The sequence below is a fragment of the Onychostoma macrolepis genome, chromosome 04 (genome assembly GCF_012432095.1).
Source record: "Onychostoma macrolepis isolate SWU-2019 chromosome 04, ASM1243209v1, whole genome shotgun sequence".
Lineage (NCBI taxonomy): Eukaryota > Metazoa > Chordata > Actinopteri > Cypriniformes > Cyprinidae > Onychostoma > Onychostoma macrolepis.
Genome location: NC_081158.1, coordinates 35,544,985 through 35,564,824, shown reverse-complemented (window position 1 = coordinate 35,564,824; position 19,840 = coordinate 35,544,985). Strand labels below are relative to the sequence as shown.

Genomic DNA, 19,840 nt, shown 5'->3' with positions numbered 1-19,840 from the left:
AAGTTTAACTGTATGAACTGTATGAAAATAACTAAAATACTGAAATGAATGTTAACAAAAACTACTAAAAATGAAAACGCACAATAAAATGAATAAAACTTCAACTAAATTAAAAGGGAAAAAAGAAAATAGAAAAATAAAAACTAATTCAAAGTGTTAATACGATCTAAAAAGCATGAAATAAAAATGGCATGACATTAAAACTACTAAAAATGACAAGAGCACAATAAATGACTAAAACTTTAAATAATTAAGTTAAAACAAAGAAGGAAACTATAAAATAAAACATTCAAAATATTAATAAAAACTGAAGTAAATAAAATAAATTATAAATTAAATTTAAATAAAGAAATAAATAAAATAAGACATATTTAAAAACAAAACTTTACCTAAAATTAAAATGAATATGAATATAAAATGAATATAAAACTGAAATACAACTAATTCAAAATATTAATAAAAACGTTAAAAACATTAAATAAGAATGAATAAAAACCTATACAGACAAAAAACTACTAAAATTTAATTATAAAATAAAAATGATAACAACTAATTATTATTAGGAATAATAATAAGTATTAATAAAAACCATAACAGTATCTCAGTTAAAGTTGTTATTCACTGGAAATATACAAATAAAATAACTGTAATGAATATTGTTCATCAACTAGAACAGCATTCACAAGATTAGAAGGATTTTAAATACCATTTTTAAAGATGAAAAAACAAAAACTTTGAGCTTCATAATTTCTAAGTTTCTTATTTAACAAAAAATTGGTAATTGTGCAAATTAGGCCCCATCAGTGGCGTAATGTCAAACTAGAATAGTTTGAAGCTGAATGTAAATGGTGTAACCCCTCTGTAGGTCAGTTCAAGTGGACGTTAATGACGGATTTGTGACGCAGCCCTACTGCTTCTCACCTGTCCCATGGTTGTCCCTCAGGCTCGCCGTATCGGGACAAGATCACCATCGCCATCCTGCAGCTGCAGGAGGAGGGCAAGCTGCACATGATGAAGGAGAAGTGGTGGAGAGGGAACGGCTGTCCGGAGGAGGAGAGTAAGGAGGCCAGCGCCCTCGGCGTGCAGAACATCGGCGGCATCTTCATCGTCCTCGCCGCCGGCCTGGTGCTGTCCGTGTTCGTGGCCGTCGGCGAGGTGCTGTACAAATCCAAACAGAATGCGCAGATCGAGAAGGTATCAGACGCAAACACCAGAGGTCTCTCTTCCATGGCTTTATCGGACAAATACTATAGTACATTAGGTCTTAAAGTGACAGCAGCCTAATAAACCTGCTGCTGTCTGTCATTACTGTTATTAATGAGAAAACCACTCACTGCTCTTGACTGAAACACTTCAGTAGTTTTAAAAAGGATTAATCTATATTTAACTTATACAAATAAATACATCTGCTTCAAAGAATGAAGAATGTTGGATACAAAATATTATTAAGAATCCATATATAACCACTTGTCGTTTTAGAAAAGAAGACCATAGCAGTTAAATCTGTATCTGTATTCAATGCTCAAACCTAAATATCATCCATATTAACAGGGTAATGTTTTCTCTTGGAGTATATGATGAGTTTTTATAGAAATGCTTTACAATTGAATTAAACTGGGGGAAAAAAAGAATAAAAACTATATGTACATATTTTTTTTAAAAACAACAACAACTAAAAATAATGAAAACACAATAAAATGACTAAAACGAACAAAAAAATGGAAAAAAAAAATTTAAATAAAAAGGAAAATATAAAAATTAAAAACTGAAAAATTTTAAATATTAATAAAAACTAAAAAATTAAATAAAAATGTATAAAACTATATAGACATTTTAAAAATTAAAAAGACACATAACATGAATAAAGCTTTAACTAAGATTAAAATGAAAAAGGAAAATGTAAAAAAAATGTATTAAAAATATTAAAACAAATAAAACATGAAATAAATATTTAAAAAACTATACAGACAGTTTAGAAACTACAAAAATTGACAAAAATCACAATAAAATTACTAAAACTTCAAATTAAATTAAAATGAAAACGGAAAATATAAAATATTTAAATAAATTAAATATATATATAGACATATTTTAAAAATGACAAAAAATGACAAACATAAAATGACTAAAGCTTTAACTAAGATTTAAATGAAATGGGAAAATGGGAAAAAAAAACCTAATCAAAAATATTAATTTAAAAAAAACATGAAATAAATATTAATAGAAACTCGATAGACATTTAAAAACTACAAAAAAAATGACAAAAACAAACAATAAAATGACTAAAGCTTTAACTACAATTAAAATGAAAATAAAATATATATATAAAAATAAAACCTAATTCAAAATATTAATAAATAATATAATATTTAAATTATAATAAAATAGCACTGGTCTTTGGGTTTATTCAAGAAACAGTCTAAAATTTAATTCATCATTCATTGAAAATAAAATAACGAATATAGTTCATCATATAGAACAGCATTCAAAAAAACTAAAATGACTATTTGGATTTTAAACCTAACATTTTTACAGAAGAATAAGTTATTTTAGGAAAATTTGAGTTACCTTACAATTTCGTCTGGACATCTGGACATTTATGCCACCGACAGGGCCTGGTTTTCAAGCAGACGTATGTATTTGTATAAATTAGAAAAGACTAGGACTGAAAGGAAATCAACACGTGTCTGTGATTTGCTCTTCTGTGCGCAGCGCTCGTTCTGCAGCGCGATGGTGGAGGAGCTCAGGGTGTCTCTGAAATGCCAGCGGCGGCGGAAACAGAAACCCCAGCCGCCCGCCATCGTCAAAACAGAGGAGGTGATTAACATGCATACCTTTAACGACAGGAGGCTCCCGGGGAAAGAGACCATGGCGTGACGCCTCTCCTGTGACTCTCGTCCAAATGACGGACACGAAGATGTTTCCTGTGGAAATCTGGATTCGTGAGCGATTTAGAACTACATCCCTCACAGAGCAGCACTCGATCACTTCTGCTCTCATTTCACGTTGCTTTTCTCTGTTTTCCCTGTGAAAATAGGTCAATGTTTCAAACCCATCCGTTTTCCTCATATGCCGCCTTTATTGCTGCCTTCAAGAGCATTGTTCATTTTCTCCATATTCTTCAATAAGGAGTCATGAACTAAACCAGCCTGCTCCACATGAATCACAACATTGCAAACTCTGATTTGAAAATGCATTTGCCGGGGGGTGGTGGGGGGTCTAGATTTAACTTTTTTGGATGATTGAGCTATTCATCCCATCACATCTTCTCAATTCAATATAAAATATAAAATCAATTCAATATAAAACTAATTCCATTTATTTATAAAAAGTTATGTCTCGGTTTACAATTTCTGAACATTCTTGGCATGTTAGCCATGGCAACCCTTCAAAATAAAGGTTTGGTTTAACTTGAAGAAATTGTGACAGAAATATAAGCCTATTACTGTTGTGCAGTAGAATGTGCATATGTACTACTACTACTACTACTTATAAAATTATTAAAACTTTAAAATAAGTTTTTAAATCATTTTTAATACATTTTTTTAAAGAATAATCACACAATATTTATTCCATGCTTCCATTTTAATTGTAAACCCCTTTTGTTATTCCCAAAAAAGAAAGGTTGTTTAATTTTCAAATGATTAGAAGTTAAATTCAGTGAATGTTTTATGCCTTCATTTGATAACCAGAAAAATTTAAATACACAACACAGAATATCTGTGGGTTATTTTACAATAGCCCTTTCATGCGGCTATTGTAAAAATAAATGTTAATTAATTTGTTTTTATGCTTTCTAATAATTAGACATGCTAAAACAGAATTTGGTAACAATAAAACAGAACGTGAACAGGGCCCTAAAAATGTAATTTTTTGTTAAAATTGATGTTTGCAATTGCAGTTACATGATTTTAATTAATTATGCATGCTTTCTGACTAATACAATTTAATTTAACCATTAAAAAGGAGTCCATAAATATTTAAATGGAAAAAAACTGAATCCAGATGACTAACTACTTTCGGTTCCCAGAATGTTTGTTTTTGGTTATAAAAACTAAAAATAGCTTTTAGAGAACGTTTAGAGAATGTTACGGCCAATTCGTACGACCTCACTCGTATCATTTGTACGATTTCTGTGACGGTTAAGTTTATTGGCGGGGTTAGGTCAAATTCCTTCGTACAAATCCCTCCGAATTTGCTACCTCGTAAAATAAGTGTGATTTTTCACAAATCGCATGAATTCGTGCGAGTGAGGTCGTATAAATTTGTATAAATTAGCCACCTTGTCAAATATGTATGAATTGCTGTGAGATCATATTGGCTAAATCTGGAAAGCTGTGTTGTTTCCATTAGCAGAAAACAAAATGATGCCAACAAATTAATTAATTATGATCAGCGCAAGCTTGCAAAATCATTTCTTTAAACCTGGAAAGTCAGAGCGCGAAAAAAATCATATCTCTCACGACAATAATTATTACAACATAACTTCTGACTTGAAGGCAGCAATATCACTGCAAATTATTTTTTTTTACTTAGTATTTTTTGTCTTGTTTTCTAGTATAAATATCTAAAAAAAAAAAAAAATCTTGAATCGATAAATTTACAAGTAAAAAAAAAAAATCAAAATTTAGTTAGTTTTTGCTTAAAACAAGCAAAAATATCTGCCAATGGGGCAAAAAAAACAAAACAATCTGGTTTAGTCTTTGAATTAAGATTTTTTTTTTACCTCATTGGCAGATATTTTTGCTTGTTTTAACTAAATTTTGATAATATTTTTTAGAAAGCAAGTTATTTTACTTGTCAAGTAAATGCATCGTGATTCAAGAATTTTAATATATATATATATTACTAAGTAAGAAAATCATTTTTTGCAGTGTAAACTCCATGAACTGATGTCCGTCACGACGACTCAAGCCAAAGTTCTGTCGTTTAGATAAACTTCAACTTTTCTAGAAACCTTTCTACTAGCATCCATTCCGTCTGTCACAAGCAACTCATTCAACAGAGATTTATAACAAGAAAAAAAGGGAAGCGCAGTTTTTGTACAGACGATTTTTGTAGTAAATCTTTATATGGGTGTGTCTGAAGCTAATGTAGGTGGAGCAGGCATTAGATGCTCCAGACACACGTTTATGCACGTCTGTCCATCCATCGAGAACAAGCAGCGTCTCCAAACCACCTCTATTTGTTCTGTTTCAGTGTGCTGATGTTTGTGTTTTATCTGAAGGCCAGTTTCTGTATAATACTGTACTGAGCAAACGCTAGGATTTCTCCAGATCGGCTTCAATCTACAGGGACCTTTGGGAGAACCATGGGTGGAGAACTGTTCAAGCTCATCTTGTAATAAAAAAAGATTATACCGTGTGTAACGTGTGGTTCATTTGCGTGTGTTCTTCTGCGTTTATTGCAGACTGTGAATTATTTGCTTGTTGCTTAAGTTATTCAAGTTCATTTAGTCTGTCTGTTGCTTTAAGTCAATAAACAATTATTTTCTTACTTAGTATTTTTGTCTTGTTTTCTAGTATAGATATCTAAAAATTCTTGAATCAAGGTGCATTTATTTTGCAAGTAAACCGGCTTAAGATATTAATACTTGTTTTCTGGAAAAAAAGAAAAAGAAAATCCAAATATTGTTAGTTTTTGCTTAAAACGAGCAAAAATATATCTGCCGATGGGGCAAGAAAAATAATCTTATTTAGCCTTTGAATTAAGATTATTTTTCTTACTTCATTGGCAGATATTTTTGCTTGTTTAAAGCAAACACTAACAAAACTGTGATATTTATTTTATTTTTTTTATTTTTATTTTTTAGAAAAAAAGACTTAATATATTAACTTGTCAAGTAAATGCATCTTGATTCAAGACTGTTTAGATATTTACACTATAAAACAAGACAAAAATACTAGGTAACACTCATTTTGATAGTCACACAAACGCAAAAACACTGCAAATTAACAATAAATAAATAAAAAAAACATATAACACAGCCACTTCATATTAAATGATTTTTTTTTTTTTTTAATTGCATTTTTAATGTGATATACTTTCAAGAAAGCTGTTTTTATGCACGCTTTGGCCTGAGTTTGTGTTGCATTTACACAGGTTTGACCAGCAGACGTCACCAGCGTGCGGCGTTTCGAATGATTCGAAACAGTGAATCACTTCAAATGATTCGAAGCTTTGAAAAGGTTCGTTTCTCCCATCGCTACATTCACGCTTTCAGATCTCAGCAGAGGTGGAGGAAGCAAACAAATCAAGTACTTGAGTAAAAGTACAGATACCCTAATAGTACTTTTACTGGGGTACTTGTTTTTTAATGGACTAAAAACGTGTTTTTAAAGTATTAAAAGTAAAAAGTACTGATTGATGAATGATTATTTATTTTGCAATTTTATATACTATATCCTCCTGTTAATAATACATGTCATACACTGATTGATACTGATAATAAATTATCAAATTAACCCTTTAAATTTATTTCTAAATAATTACATTTTCATGGACCCTTTCGAAACACTGCTGCATGAAGCTTCGAAGCTTTGACTCTTTTGTTTCGAATCGATTCAGAGCGAGTATCAAACTGCCCAAGGCACGTGATTTTTAGCAAACGAGGCTTCGTTGCGATGTTTTAACTGATCTCGGGTCAGTTTTATAGTTTCGGTTCAGTTTTAAAGAAAAACAGGTGTGTGTGATATTTAATTGTCTCTAAATTGGCCTGATTAGCTGTGTCCTCCCATAAAACACACAAAACAATCACTATACATATACTTTACTTTAAATAATATTTATGGATTTTCAGATTGCATTTGATCACGCTTTGATGAAAACCTTTGTAACTGTTTATTAGACATGTTTGAGTTGTGTTCTCGTTGCATTACATCATTTGACCAGCAGGTGCGCTTCGTGAATCGTTTTGCGAAGCAATTAGTTGAGTTGCGAAAAGCTTCGTTTCACTTCACTAAGCGATGCCTGAGATGTTATCAGTTCATTTTTAATGACAAACACGTGTGTAATTAGAGTGATAGTTAACTATACACACAGAAAAGCACTACAAACTAATAAAATAACACAAATTATGCTTATTCTTCATATTAATAGTAGCCGATTTAATCATTTGTAAATTACATTTAAAAGGTTATGCTTGTAAAACGTTTACAATTTGTTATTACTGTACGTTTGTTTTGTTCTCGTTGCAGCTGGTGTCGCCAAACATGCGCTTTTTACGAAACATGCTTCGAAATACTGAATTGCTTTGAAATTGATTCAATTGATTCGAAGTTCCGAAAAGCTTCGTTTCTCTCATCACAATGGATGATATTTTATCAATGTCACATGGAATGATTGAAGCAAACAATAAAATAAGAATAAACAAATAAATAAAAAAATAAAAAATTTGAAGCTTAAGTTTGGTCTCATTTTAAAGAAGACCCTTGGAAAATTATTGTTGAAGCATAAAAAGTTGTAAAAAATTGAAATCAAAAAAAGTTATACATTGTAAAAAGTGATAAGTTGACTTAACTTAAATTGTCAAATTCGCTTAACTTTAAAAAAAAAAAAATATTATTTACTTAATCATTTTAAGGCAATGGGTTTCCTCAATTTTTTAAGTTAAGTCAACTTATCACTTTTTGCAGTGAGTGGTTTAAGTTTATGAAAATGATTTATGAGCAAACTTTTATATAAAATATATATTTTATAGAACATGTTGAACTCAAAAATCGATAGAAAATCAAAGCCATAAATCTAAAGAAGTTGTGTTCCAAATTTGAGGTTGATATCTCAAAAAATGAGCTTTTAGTAAGATTTTGTTTGGGTGCAGACTTTTTTGATTCGCAGTACAGTATAATTTCTATCTCTTTCAAACATTACACACACACTTTTTTTAGGACACACATTTCACACAGGTGAAATATTAAAATTCTAATAAAAATGCACACTTGTGCCCAAATGTATGCAGTTAGCATTAACGCAGGCAAAATTATATTAAAAAAGAAATGTCCATAAGGATGCACAAGGGTTAATAATAGGCCTGTTACAGACTTTAATCGTCTATTTGACTTTACTTGTAAAAACACTACAGTTTTGCTTAAACCATCAAACTAATGAAAAACAAGGGATAGTTGCATAAACTTAGCCTCTGTGCGGATTCAAATTAGACCAACCTACGTTCTGTGTAACTGGTTTTAAAATGTTATGACCTTCAGAAAGAGAAAAAACCTAGATGACTAACTTTCAAGACCGGTTTAAGCAGTTTATCAAGTTTTGCACACAGCCCGTCTCATGTCATATATGCGGAAAGAATACTATTAGTCTGCCAGCTGTTTATTGGAATAATACATGCTGGAAAAAAGTGTGGATGCTTCCTCATGCTTATTTATTAGATTTCTTACATAATAATTCATAAGTTCTATCCTGCAAATCATTGCATGGAAAAATTCAAAAGTGATATTTTCTCCAGACAGTTGCTGTTTTTGTGATGATTCTGTTCGTCTCTTTTTGTCCATTTACAAAGAAGTTTTGGCAAGATGTATTATACTGTATATATTATATATACTTTGTTAATGAATGGTACAGTATTGACTATAGTGAACTGATTAACTGTAATAAATACTGTAGTAGGTTTTACTACAGTAAACTGTAGTGTATTGTAGTATAATATATCTTATAGTTGTAGAAAACGTAGTACAGTATTGAGTAAAGTAATTTGTTTATATTACTATGGTTGTTATATTACCACAGAAACTATAGAATTAGTATGGCTCAAAAACACTGTAGTACTTACTAGAATATTTTTTCATGCCTATTATTTTATGTTGATGGTTGTATTACTTTTTGTATACTGTTTTTGATTTTTGAGCATAAAAAATAAAATAAAATAAAAAGTATGCGGAACTTCTTGGTCAACAAACGGCCGCGGTCAGCTGATGCTGCGTCACGTGACACGAATGCGGTCACATGACCGGCTGTGTCAAACACACACACACACACACACACATAACCATACACTTCGTCTCTCTCTCTATTTCTCTCTCACACACACACACACACACACACACAGAGCTGTGTTGAACAGCAGAACCGAGCCGCTCACATCTGATCCAGAAACCGAAGGAAGATCCAATATCCGGATCCGGTGAGTGACGCGCGATATAAACCCACACTCACTCATTCATTCAAGTTTCTACTAGTTTCATGCAGTGCTATAAAATATGGATATTTATGCGGTTATATATCACTATATCATTTACACGCTGCAAACAGAGATCCGTGTGGTGGATTCTAACCGGAAGTGTGTCTAACAGGAAGTCAAACTCATTTATTGCGCTGTTATATGTGTGTTATTAAATCTTAATATAAAAAGAGTGTTATTAAATATGATATTGAGTGTGTGTCCTGTGATCTGTGAGGATATTTATCGCTGTTTCCCCGTGTGTGTGTGTGTGTGTGTGTGTGTGAGAGTCAGGTGACAGTCAGGTGTGTTCAGGTGTTTTTCTCACGAGCTTTACATCAGATATTAAACTAAAGAAAAAGCATTTATTAATGCAAAATATTAATAGTAACGCAAACAAACACAAATGGTGCAATCATTGCATTTTTGTCAAAAAGACAAAATTCACTGTAAAATTGCATTAAGTTCATTTAGACTGATTAAACCATGAAATAAAAGTTGTAATTTTTTAGTTTCTTATTAGTTTAGCTGTTCAAAATGACTGACATCACAGTTTTTTGTTTTGTTTAATATAAAAGTGTAATGTTTTGTCATTTAAGATTGTCAAATGTTAGTTTGTGTTTTTGTTTCATTTGCCAGCAATATTACAAATAAGCACCAGTTGGAATGCATTCATAATAACTTATAATATTAAAGGGGTCATGACAATGATTTTTTAAAATTGTTATTATTTTAATATGTTCCTTGAATTTTAATTTTTGCACAAAAAAAAAACAACAAATAAATGTGTGGGAAAATAATATATTTTGATGTTTTAATGGTACAAAGATCTCTTATACAGTCAAAACTAAACTTATTCAGACACATTCAACATTTCTCACATTATCACAGTTTATTTGGTAACACTTCACTATCAGTTCTCACTGTTAACTATGACTTTTGCCTCAAAATACTCCTAATTACTGCTTATTAATACTTAGTAAATAGTTGTTAAGTTTAAGAATGGAGTCGGATTAAGGATTTAGAATAAGGTTTTGCAGAAGAAGACATTAATATGTGCTTTTTAAGTAATAATAAACAGCCAATATCCCAGTAATATTCATGTTAATAACCAACAAGTTAATAGTGAGAATTAGACACTAAAGTGCTACCAATATTCTTATTAATTAACTCACCAAAGTTTTTAAAGTGAGAAGGGTGCATAAAAAACATTACAAGACTTTAAATTTTGATGTTAAATCCACTATAAATGTTCTACAGTCTATACACAGTATTAAGTTCAATTACATTAGAAGTAACTGTTATTAAATTACAGAAAAAAATAAGAGTAAACCCTTACTTTACTTTTTCAAGAGAAAAGTAATTAAATTACAGTAACTAGTTACAGCCAACACTGATTAGAGCTCAGGGTTAAACCGTGTCAGAACAAACTGATCTTGATAAAGTCAGATAACTATAATAATGGCAAATTTGATTTCTCATGTCATGACCCCTTTAGTGATGTGGATGATGGTACTGTGTTTCAGAAATGCATCACTCAGCGGTTATTTTTGTTCTGGCGTTCTCCGCAGCCGCCTGGGCTCTGGATAATGGGCTGATGAGGACCCCGCCGATGGGCTGGTTAGCCTGGGAGCGTTTCCGCTGCGACACCAACTGTCTGAACGACCCCTACAACTGCATCAGGTTCAACCATTAAAGATGATTTACAGTTGAGGTCAAAAGTTTACATCCCCCTTGCAGAATCTGCAAAATGTTATTTTACCAAAACAAGAGGGATCATACAAAATATTTCACATAAAAGATGTTTACATATAGTCCACAAGAGAAAATAATACTTGATGACCCGGTTCAAAAGTTTACATCCCCTTGATTCGTAATACTGTGTTGTTCCCCGAATGATCCACAGCTGTGTTTTTTGTTTAGTGATAGTTGTTCATGAGTCCCTTGTTTGTCCTGAACATTTAAACTTCCTGCTGTTCTTCAGAAAAATCCTTCAGCTCCCACAAAATCTTTGGTTTTCCAGCATTTTTGTGTATTTGAACGCTTTCCAACAATGACTGAATGATTTTGAGATGCATCTTTTCACACTGAGGACGACTGAGGGACTCGTATGCAGCTATTACAGAAGGTTCAAACGCTCACTGATGCTCCAGAAGGAGAAACCATGCATTTAGAGCCGGGGGGTGAAAACTTTTGAACAGAATGGAGATATTTTTCTTATTTTGCTTAAATATATATATATTACAAGTGTCCCAGAAGACAAAATAAGTTAAATTTACCCTGATCTTCAAATTCAAAAGTTTTCACTCTTAATGCATTTTTAAAAAAAATGCATGTTTCATTTTTTAAATTACCTTTCAATTAAAATATGTAGTCATTTTTTAAATAATTTTATTATGTGCTTGTATTACAGTTATTTAGGTTTATATATTTTTTAAAAATTATTACTGTTTAGGAATCATTTATTTTAATTAATTTTTAAATTTTAGTTTTAGTTTTTAAATTTTAATTTATTTCAGTTAGTTGCCAAAGCACCATTTCCAATTTTTATTTAAAGTATGTCATCTAATATTTTATTTTATACTTCATATTGTATTTTAAATTTGATATTTGATTTATTTCAGCTTTATTTAATCTTTATTATTTGATGTGTAATAGTTTAATTTTAGTTGCCTATACTGCTGTATTTTTGGCTCAGTGAGAAGCTGTTCATGGACATGGCTGACAGACTGTCGGAGGACGGCTGGAAAGAGCTGGGATACGTCTACGTCAACATCGACGACTGCTGGTCCTCAATGCAGAGAGACAGTCAGGGCCGACTGCAGGCCGACCCCAAGAGGTGCTGACCCCTGACCCCTATTAGACACCATATTTCCTGTTTTTGCTTTATTTCGACAACAAAAATAATTCCAAACACAGCCACAGCACTGTTTTGTGTCTCTGAGCAACATGATGGTGTTTCGTTCCCGAATGAATCAAGCGTTGAAATGATTCGGTTCAATCGCAATGATTCACTTACTAACAGTGACTTGCTGCCACCTGCTGGCGGTTTTAGCTTCACATTTAAAGTAGCTTTTCATTTTTTAAATAATTTCAAATATCAGTATTCAACGTTTAATGTTTAATATCAAAACATTATTTATGCATTTGTAACTGCAGGTTAAATGCGTTCATGTCTTGCATTAAACTGTGTGTAAATAAATCTAAACGCCCCTTCAGATGCAGCTTCTGGGTTTCCTCTGCATTGCAAAGATTATTTTTGTTGATACTGATTTCATTTGCTTGGTAACAGCCCAAATGTCTTATTATTCTAATTCACTGATTAAATGTAAGAATTTGACTGAAAAGATAATGCACACTTTTAGAAAAAATGGCTTTATAAAAGTAAAAATGCCCATAAAAGGTAAAAATCGGTTTAAACTTAATTGGAAAAGATTCATTTCTATCAGTGTGAACTGACCAACACACAGAATATGAAGAATGTCAAAAACGTTAGAAGGCAGCTGTCCACGACAGTTTTTAAGATACCAGCACAATAACATACAGTAAAATATCCTCTGATTATCGTTATCCATATAACATTTTCATTGCTTTCCCTTACCACTGATCTATAGAGTCGACAGTCCTACAAAGATATCAATACCACGATTAGTTTTAACAGTAAGCAACCACTTTATATCAACATAAAAAAATGAGTTCAAAACTAGCTAGGTGTATTGCTGCAAATGTAAACCGGAGAAAGCATTGACGCGCTATTGCACCCAAGGGGCCGTCTGACAATTCCACCGACTGGGTTAAACCGTCCAATGTATTTAAATTAAAATTACTTTTAACATTTAAAATAACACACTGTCAAATTGAAAAGCTTGTATTGCTCATATGATTTACTACAGATGAGATTTTTACAATACCTGCCTTTATATATATGTACAGTACACAATTATTTACTTATAAAAGATCCCTGGAATGGGTTTTTTTCATGTTCCAACGGCTGTAGTACGTTGCTAGATACAAAACTGACTTACTACAGGTTAGATTTTGCCAATATCTCCCTTACGGTATATGCAGTACACAAATATATATATTTTTTAAAACTACAGTAATTCACCAAAAGGGTTTTTCATGTTCCACAGGTTGTAGTAAGTTGTGAAATTTTGCCAGTATCTCCCTTACTGTATGTACAATTCACAATTGACCTATCGGTAAGCCCCGCCCCCCTTAGTTACTGTTGCTCCCTTGGACAAACAAAAGGAGTTGCTCACTTCTTACAATAACAGCTACAGTGTGAAAACCATGTCCCACGATGTTTTTGCACAATTTTGGAGACAAAAGGCCACCAAATGGGAATTAAATATTCAATGGAGGGATTTATAAAATATTTAAAAATAAATACGGTGGGTAACTCGAAGGAGGGTTTATGTTAGCTAGTTTTAGCCAGAGATACCTTGCTAAAGCACAAGATAACATTAACGTTCTGCTTGAGCATATGAAAATTGTAACTTAATGAGTGTATGACAACCAGAAAACGAATGTTTTTGTCTTCATTTATTTAAAAAAAACAAATTCTTAAGAATAATTATATACTCAAAATTTCAACTGTAGTAAGTCAGTCTGGTCACTAGTAACATTTTGGTGAATTACTGTTTTTTTTTTTTTTTTTAATATATATTTGTGTAGTGTACATACTTAGGGAAATTATTGTCTAAGGCGAGTTATTGGCAATATATATTTAGTCAGTTTGAGTAAATTATTCATTTACTGTAAACATTAATTTGAATAAATTATTGGAATTTAATAATTCAATTTAAATAATTTAATAAATTATTACTTCGTTTTGTATTGTTTGCAGACGGTCCCTAAAGCAGCCTAGGCGAATATCAAGCCTAAAACTATAGCGCTTGGTTTTCTATGGGAGAAAAAATGGTTTGGTGAAACTTGTTGGTTGTGGGCTCATATTCTGGGCTCATCTGCTTAAATGTACATAATATACAGTAATATATTTGATTAATTAGATGCTGAAGTTGACATCTTAAGTGTTTTCTTTATGGGAAATGTTTAACGTGCGCGTTCCTTAACTTGCATTCATATCCTCATCTGTTTGCATCATCAGTAAGATCTGAGTTTGGTGTTTTAATAGGCTTGTTGGAGATGAGCAAAATCTGATGCATGCCTGATTTCCTGATGCCAATCTGATTTCATGTGATTGTGTATTTAAATTATGCTTGAATATTCCCAAACACTATGACCGTGCGATCTCTGTGTGAGATATGTGATTGTTGTCATATTTCTATAAAAATCTAAAATATGTATTAAAGTAGAAATAGATGATAAATATGCCTTTCGTATTAAATAGCAAGCACGTTGGGTGTCTTGTTCATCTATTTATATTTATATAAAAGCAACAGAACTGAAATTATATCACATTTATTAGCAGCACAGCACATGAGTGAGAATAACGTGATATCCGCCTTTGATCTCGTTGGTATCTGTTCCACTTCGAGAGGGTTTATTTCACTCCTCCCTCACTGCAGCCGCCTACATTTTAGGCAAGGCGCATCTCAAACAAGTCTAATAGCTGTTATTGTGTTAGTGCACTACTGAGCCGCGTAATGCGTTTTCTTTAACCGATTTCTGAGGGAAACAGCTTGAAATCTTGCGCATTCGTTCATATTCTACATCTGCTTAACTGTCCATATAGCTCGCATAATCTTCAATAAAGTATATTCTGAGATCTGAGGTCTTATATCACTGTATTAGTTCACTGAGGCACGTTACGCGCCGTTGGGGAATCCTGGAGGGTGACGTATGTGGGGAACCCCAGTATTACAGCACAGCGTCACACAAGCCATGATACAAAGTTACAGAAACAAAACAACCGAAAGCAATATATGTCTTCCTCAGATGTAATGTTAGTTCTGTACTTCAGCGTTGGGTAAAAGAGCATTATAATCTCCTTTGTGGTAGAGAAAGCTGCTTACATGTATGCTACGGGAAACAGCGAAGATGCTGAATTAAACATACACACAATCAGCGTTTCCACATGTTTATACCGCCCCGATAATCAAAACTTCTAGCGCTAGCTGCATTTCTGCAAATCAGTTTTTGTAAATGAATGACTTGATCCACATATGGCCTTCATCAACAGCCGCTTGCTCCACCTGCTGGTGAGCGGCTGACAGCAGCTGGAGATCATGCATCGGTGCTCTACCGCTATTCCTGCAGTTCCCGGATGTGCACCGCTGAATTTTCTACCGAATTTTAACCACAGAATTTGTGGCAGCGAATTTGGAAAGTGAAATAAAGTGACCGAAATTTGCCTGTCGAATATTATACATCGTATTTTTAAACAGGTTGAATATTTTGGAAGTAAATTCTGGAAGGTGAATATGAATTGTTGAATTTTTAATTATTATTTTGAATTGAAATATTCACAGCTTAAATAAACAACTGTGTTAAATTTCAGGACCTAAAAATGCAAGCCCTGGAAATACAAGGCATTAAAATGCAAGCACTGTTAATTGCAATGCATCTTTTTTTCGATTTGTGGAATTCAGCATGCTTTATGTTTCAAAAACTATTGTCATTATTCTGCTTCCATACTACCCTGACCTCAGCATGTCTGAATGCGCTCCAGCTTCACCTAGGGCCCTATGATTTCTACGATGCGGAAAACGCATACAGAATTGCGGAATCCAGTCATAAAAACGTATAACGTTACTGTATAACGAGGAATGTCACAGAATTTGCCAAATTTTAAATGATTTAATCAAAAGTAGGTCATTACATTTAAATCAAATCGCAATATGGGCTAGTATCTGTGAATATTAAGCTGCAAATTACTATATAAATATGAATCCGGCATGTTCTGCGCGTCTCTGTGTGAATGAATGGCGCAGACGCGCGGTTTCATTTGCGAGTGACGCTCGCGGTGATTTCAGCATCTGTCGTCTCACTAAACGATGACATAAATACATGAACAACATCTCCAGAACTGCTCTGAGAGTCACTTCATGAGCATTTCATTTTAATAAAACTAGCGTCATATCATATACACACAGAAATGTAAAGGTATTCACGACAACCCGTCAAAATAAAAGTTTGGTTTAACGTGAAGACTTTGTGCCAGAAATGTATTATTGTTGTTCAGTAGAATGTACATAATACTTCTACTACTAAAATTATTAAAACTTACTTTTTTTAAGGAATAATCAATTACACAACATTTGTTCCATGTTTTATTTTTTAAAAAAAAGTTTGATTAATTTTCAGTAATTAAAAGATAAATGAAAATAAAGATTCATGCTGTCATTTGATAATCAGAAAACACAGAATTTCTGAGGAAAAAAAAAAACATTTCAAAAGGCTATTTTAAGAATAAATTTTAATAAATTAAGTTGTTTTGTTTTTTTATTCACATAATTAGACATGCTAAAACAGAGAATTTGGTAACAATAATATTGTGGGGAAAATAAAACATTTCATAGGGCCCTAAACATGTCTTTTTTGTTAAACTTTTAATAAATTGATGTGAAATTGTATGTTTCATGGTTTTAATTAATTAGACATGCTTTTTGGTTAATTTAACCATTAAAAAGGTGTGAAGAAAAATTAAAATGGGGGGGAAAATAAAATGCAATTTGGAAAAAATAAAACGGAATTTGGGCAAAAAATAAAATGGAATTTTTTTTGGGAGGGGGGAATAAAATGGAATTTGACACACAAAATGGAATTTGGGCAAAAAAATAAAATGGAATTTGTGAAAAATTCAAACATATTTCACAGGCCCTATTGACCTGCTGTTTCTCCTGCAGGTTCCCGCGGGGCATCGCTCATCTGGCGCAGTACGTTCATGACCGCGGCCTGAAGCTGGGCATCTACGGAGACATGGGCACTCACACCTGCGGCGGATTTCCAGGAACCACGCTGGACAAGATCGAGTTGGACGCGCAGACATTCGCCGACTGGGGCGTCGACATGCTGAAGCTGGACGGCTGCTACTCAAACTCATCCTACCAGGAGCAAGGTGAGACGCTTTAACATCACTGAGACACACATTTACACAAACAAAAAATAATACTGTATATACATAAGTACTGAAATTGGTTTATGTACTAATATCACTATTTTTCCTATTATACGTAAAATTAAAATAAATGACAATTTCAAAAACAATATTAATAGAATATTAAAATTGTAATTAACTTTATAAAAATGTTATTCTATATTATTTTTAATTTATGTTTTTATTCTATATTTATATTTTTATTTTATTCTACATTGTTTACATTTTTCCTGTTTTCCGTACAACGGAAATAGAGAATGACTTCAAAAACAACAAAGGAACAGTATTTATTTTTTAAATATTTATATTTAGATCATTTTATTCTATATTTGTATTTTTATTTCATTCTGTATTATAATGTTTTCTAATTTGATGTTTAATGACAGCAAAAACAACATTTAAAAAAACAGGGGTTTTTTTTAAATATAAAAGCTATTTTATTCTAGATTTTCTATTTTATACTTTTATTTTATTCTGGGTTTTTATTTTGTTTTTTTACTGAACAATGAAAATAAATGACAGCTCCAAAAACAAGACTAAAGGAACAGTATTTATTTTTATGTTGTACTCTATAGTATTTCTATTTTTATTTTATGCTATATTTTCATTGAGCTCAAATAACGTTTACAATAATGCATTTAAAAAAAAAAAGATTTTACTTAACAGTAAAATCTATCAATTTAATTAGTCTTTCCCTGCTGCAAGAGTTTGAATTAAATGCCAGATACAAGATATTTACAAAATAGCAATAATAGGGCATAGTGTAGGACTTTTCCCACAATTTTCCACTCAGGTGGACAATAAAGTTAACTCTTAACTCTCTTAACTCTTAACTCTTTTAATTAATTATAAACAAGCTTAAAATACAGCAGGACTCTTATTTTGAAATGTCTTTATGCTTTAGTACTTCTGGCTGCTCATTCAAACAGATGAGTGAAATCAAATATGCATTTTACAACTTATTGCAAAATAAAAATCACTGAATAAACATAAATGTCATCATCCATATTTAACAGGAGACTATAGGGAGACTATAACTGGATTTTAATGATCACATCATGACTAAGACTTTTCATTATCTTCTGTGATTAATTAAATCCAGGCTACCCAATGATGTCAAAGGCCCTGAACGCTACGGGCCGTCCCATTGCCTACTCCTGCAGTTGGCCCGCCTACCAGGGTGGCCTCCCGCCGAAGGTGAGCAGCAAGCAGACAGAGGAAGTGATGTAATGTAATGGTACGTTATTGTACATTAGTGCAGTGTGTGTTGTGTCTCAGGTGAACTACACGGTGCTGGGTCAGTTCTGTAATCTGTGGAGGAACTATGATGATATCCAGGACTCCTGGACAAGTGTGCTGAGCATCGTCGACTGGTTCTTTGATAATCAGGACATTCTGCAGCCCGCGGCTGGACCGGGCCAGTGGAACGACCCCGACATGGTGAGCGCATTCAGGGAATAGCATTGATGGGGAAAAATTATTCTGAATTAGTTTTTATATTTTTTATTTTATTTCGTATTTATATTTTTATTTTTTTTCTGTTTTCTGTACAATGAAGGTAAATGACAACTCCAAAAACAACATTAAAGAAACATTATTTTTTTTACATTTTTTAAATATTTTATTCTATATTATCATTTTTTTTATAGTTGTGTTGTATTCAATATTTATATTTTATATTAAAAATGTTTCCTCTATTTTATTTTTGTACATTTAAAGTAAATGACAACTCCAAAAACAAAACAGTATTTCTTATTTTAATGTTTTGTTCTATATTATTGGGGGGTTTATTATATATATATGAAAACTAGCCATTGGCTAAATTCGGTACAATGCATGAAATAGAAACATTTGTGTTAAAATTGTACATGGTCCCTTTTCAAATAAATTAAAAAATAAATAAATAAATAATATATAAAAAAATTTTTTTTTTTAATTCTATATTTTTATTGAGCTCAAAATAAGTTTACGATAATAATGTGTTTTGGGCAATGGATTGTGTAGATAATCATAAAATCTATATATTGAATGTGCTGAACAATGTGCTTTATAAATTTATAAATTATCAATTTATATGATTATTTTATAATTATTAAATATTTTTTACATTTTGTTTAATTTAATTTATTTATATTTATTATTTATTTTTCTATTCTATTTTATTTATATTTTTAATTTTATTGTATACTTATATTTTATTCTAGGATATTTGGTCATGTAGATCGTATTTTATTCTGTATTATTAGCATTTTATATTTTCATTTTTATGATCACATCATGGTCGATAGTGTCGAGCATGGCGCTAAGATCCAGTAGAACTAATAAAGAGATACAACCACGATCAGATGATAGAAGCAGGTCATTTGTAACTCTAATGAGAGCAGTCTCAGTACTATGATACGATCTAAATCCTGACTGGAATTCCTCACAGATATCATTTTCTCTAGGAAGGAATATAATTGTGAGGATACTACCTTTTCTAGTATCTTTGACAGAAAAGGGAGATTTGAGATCGGTCTGTAATTAACTAGATCTTTGGGGTCAAGTTGTGGTTTTTAATGAGAGGCTTAATAACAGCCAATTTGAAGGTTTTGGGGACATATCCTAAT

The 19,840-nt window shown here is 31.9% G+C and overlaps 2 protein-coding genes across 3 annotated transcripts in view; both read left to right on the top strand.

Annotated features, from left to right (window-relative positions):
• The window catches only part of LOC131539683 (glutamate receptor ionotropic, kainate 2), a 66,448-nt gene extending 62,727 nt beyond the window's left edge, over positions 1-3,721 (top strand). The window contains 2 exon segments of the mRNA XM_058774376.1: positions 944-1,194; positions 2,713-3,721. Coding sequence (XP_058630359.1) covers positions 944-1,194; positions 2,713-2,877 — 416 coding nt within the window. The 3' untranslated portion in view covers positions 2,878-3,721.
• A 5,226-nt stretch (positions 3,722-8,947) lies between these two features.
• naga (N-acetylgalactosaminidase, alpha) lies at positions 8,948-18,707 on the top strand. 2 transcript variants are annotated; one of them, XM_058774388.1, is made up of 6 exons: positions 8,948-9,133; positions 10,741-10,852; positions 11,868-12,008; positions 16,981-17,192; positions 18,334-18,428; positions 18,510-18,707. In XM_058774388.1, exons 2-6 carry the CDS (start codon positions 10,767-10,769, stop codon positions 18,690-18,692), a joined length of 717 nt encoding a protein of 238 aa, XP_058630371.1. In that variant the 5' UTR covers positions 8,948-9,133; positions 10,741-10,766; the 3' UTR covers positions 18,693-18,707. The 2 variants fall into 2 exon arrangements, with proteins under 2 accessions (XP_058630371.1, XP_058630370.1); XM_058774387.1 differs by having other exon boundaries at positions 10,696-10,852.
• Positions 18,708-19,840: the final 1,133 nt, after the last annotated feature.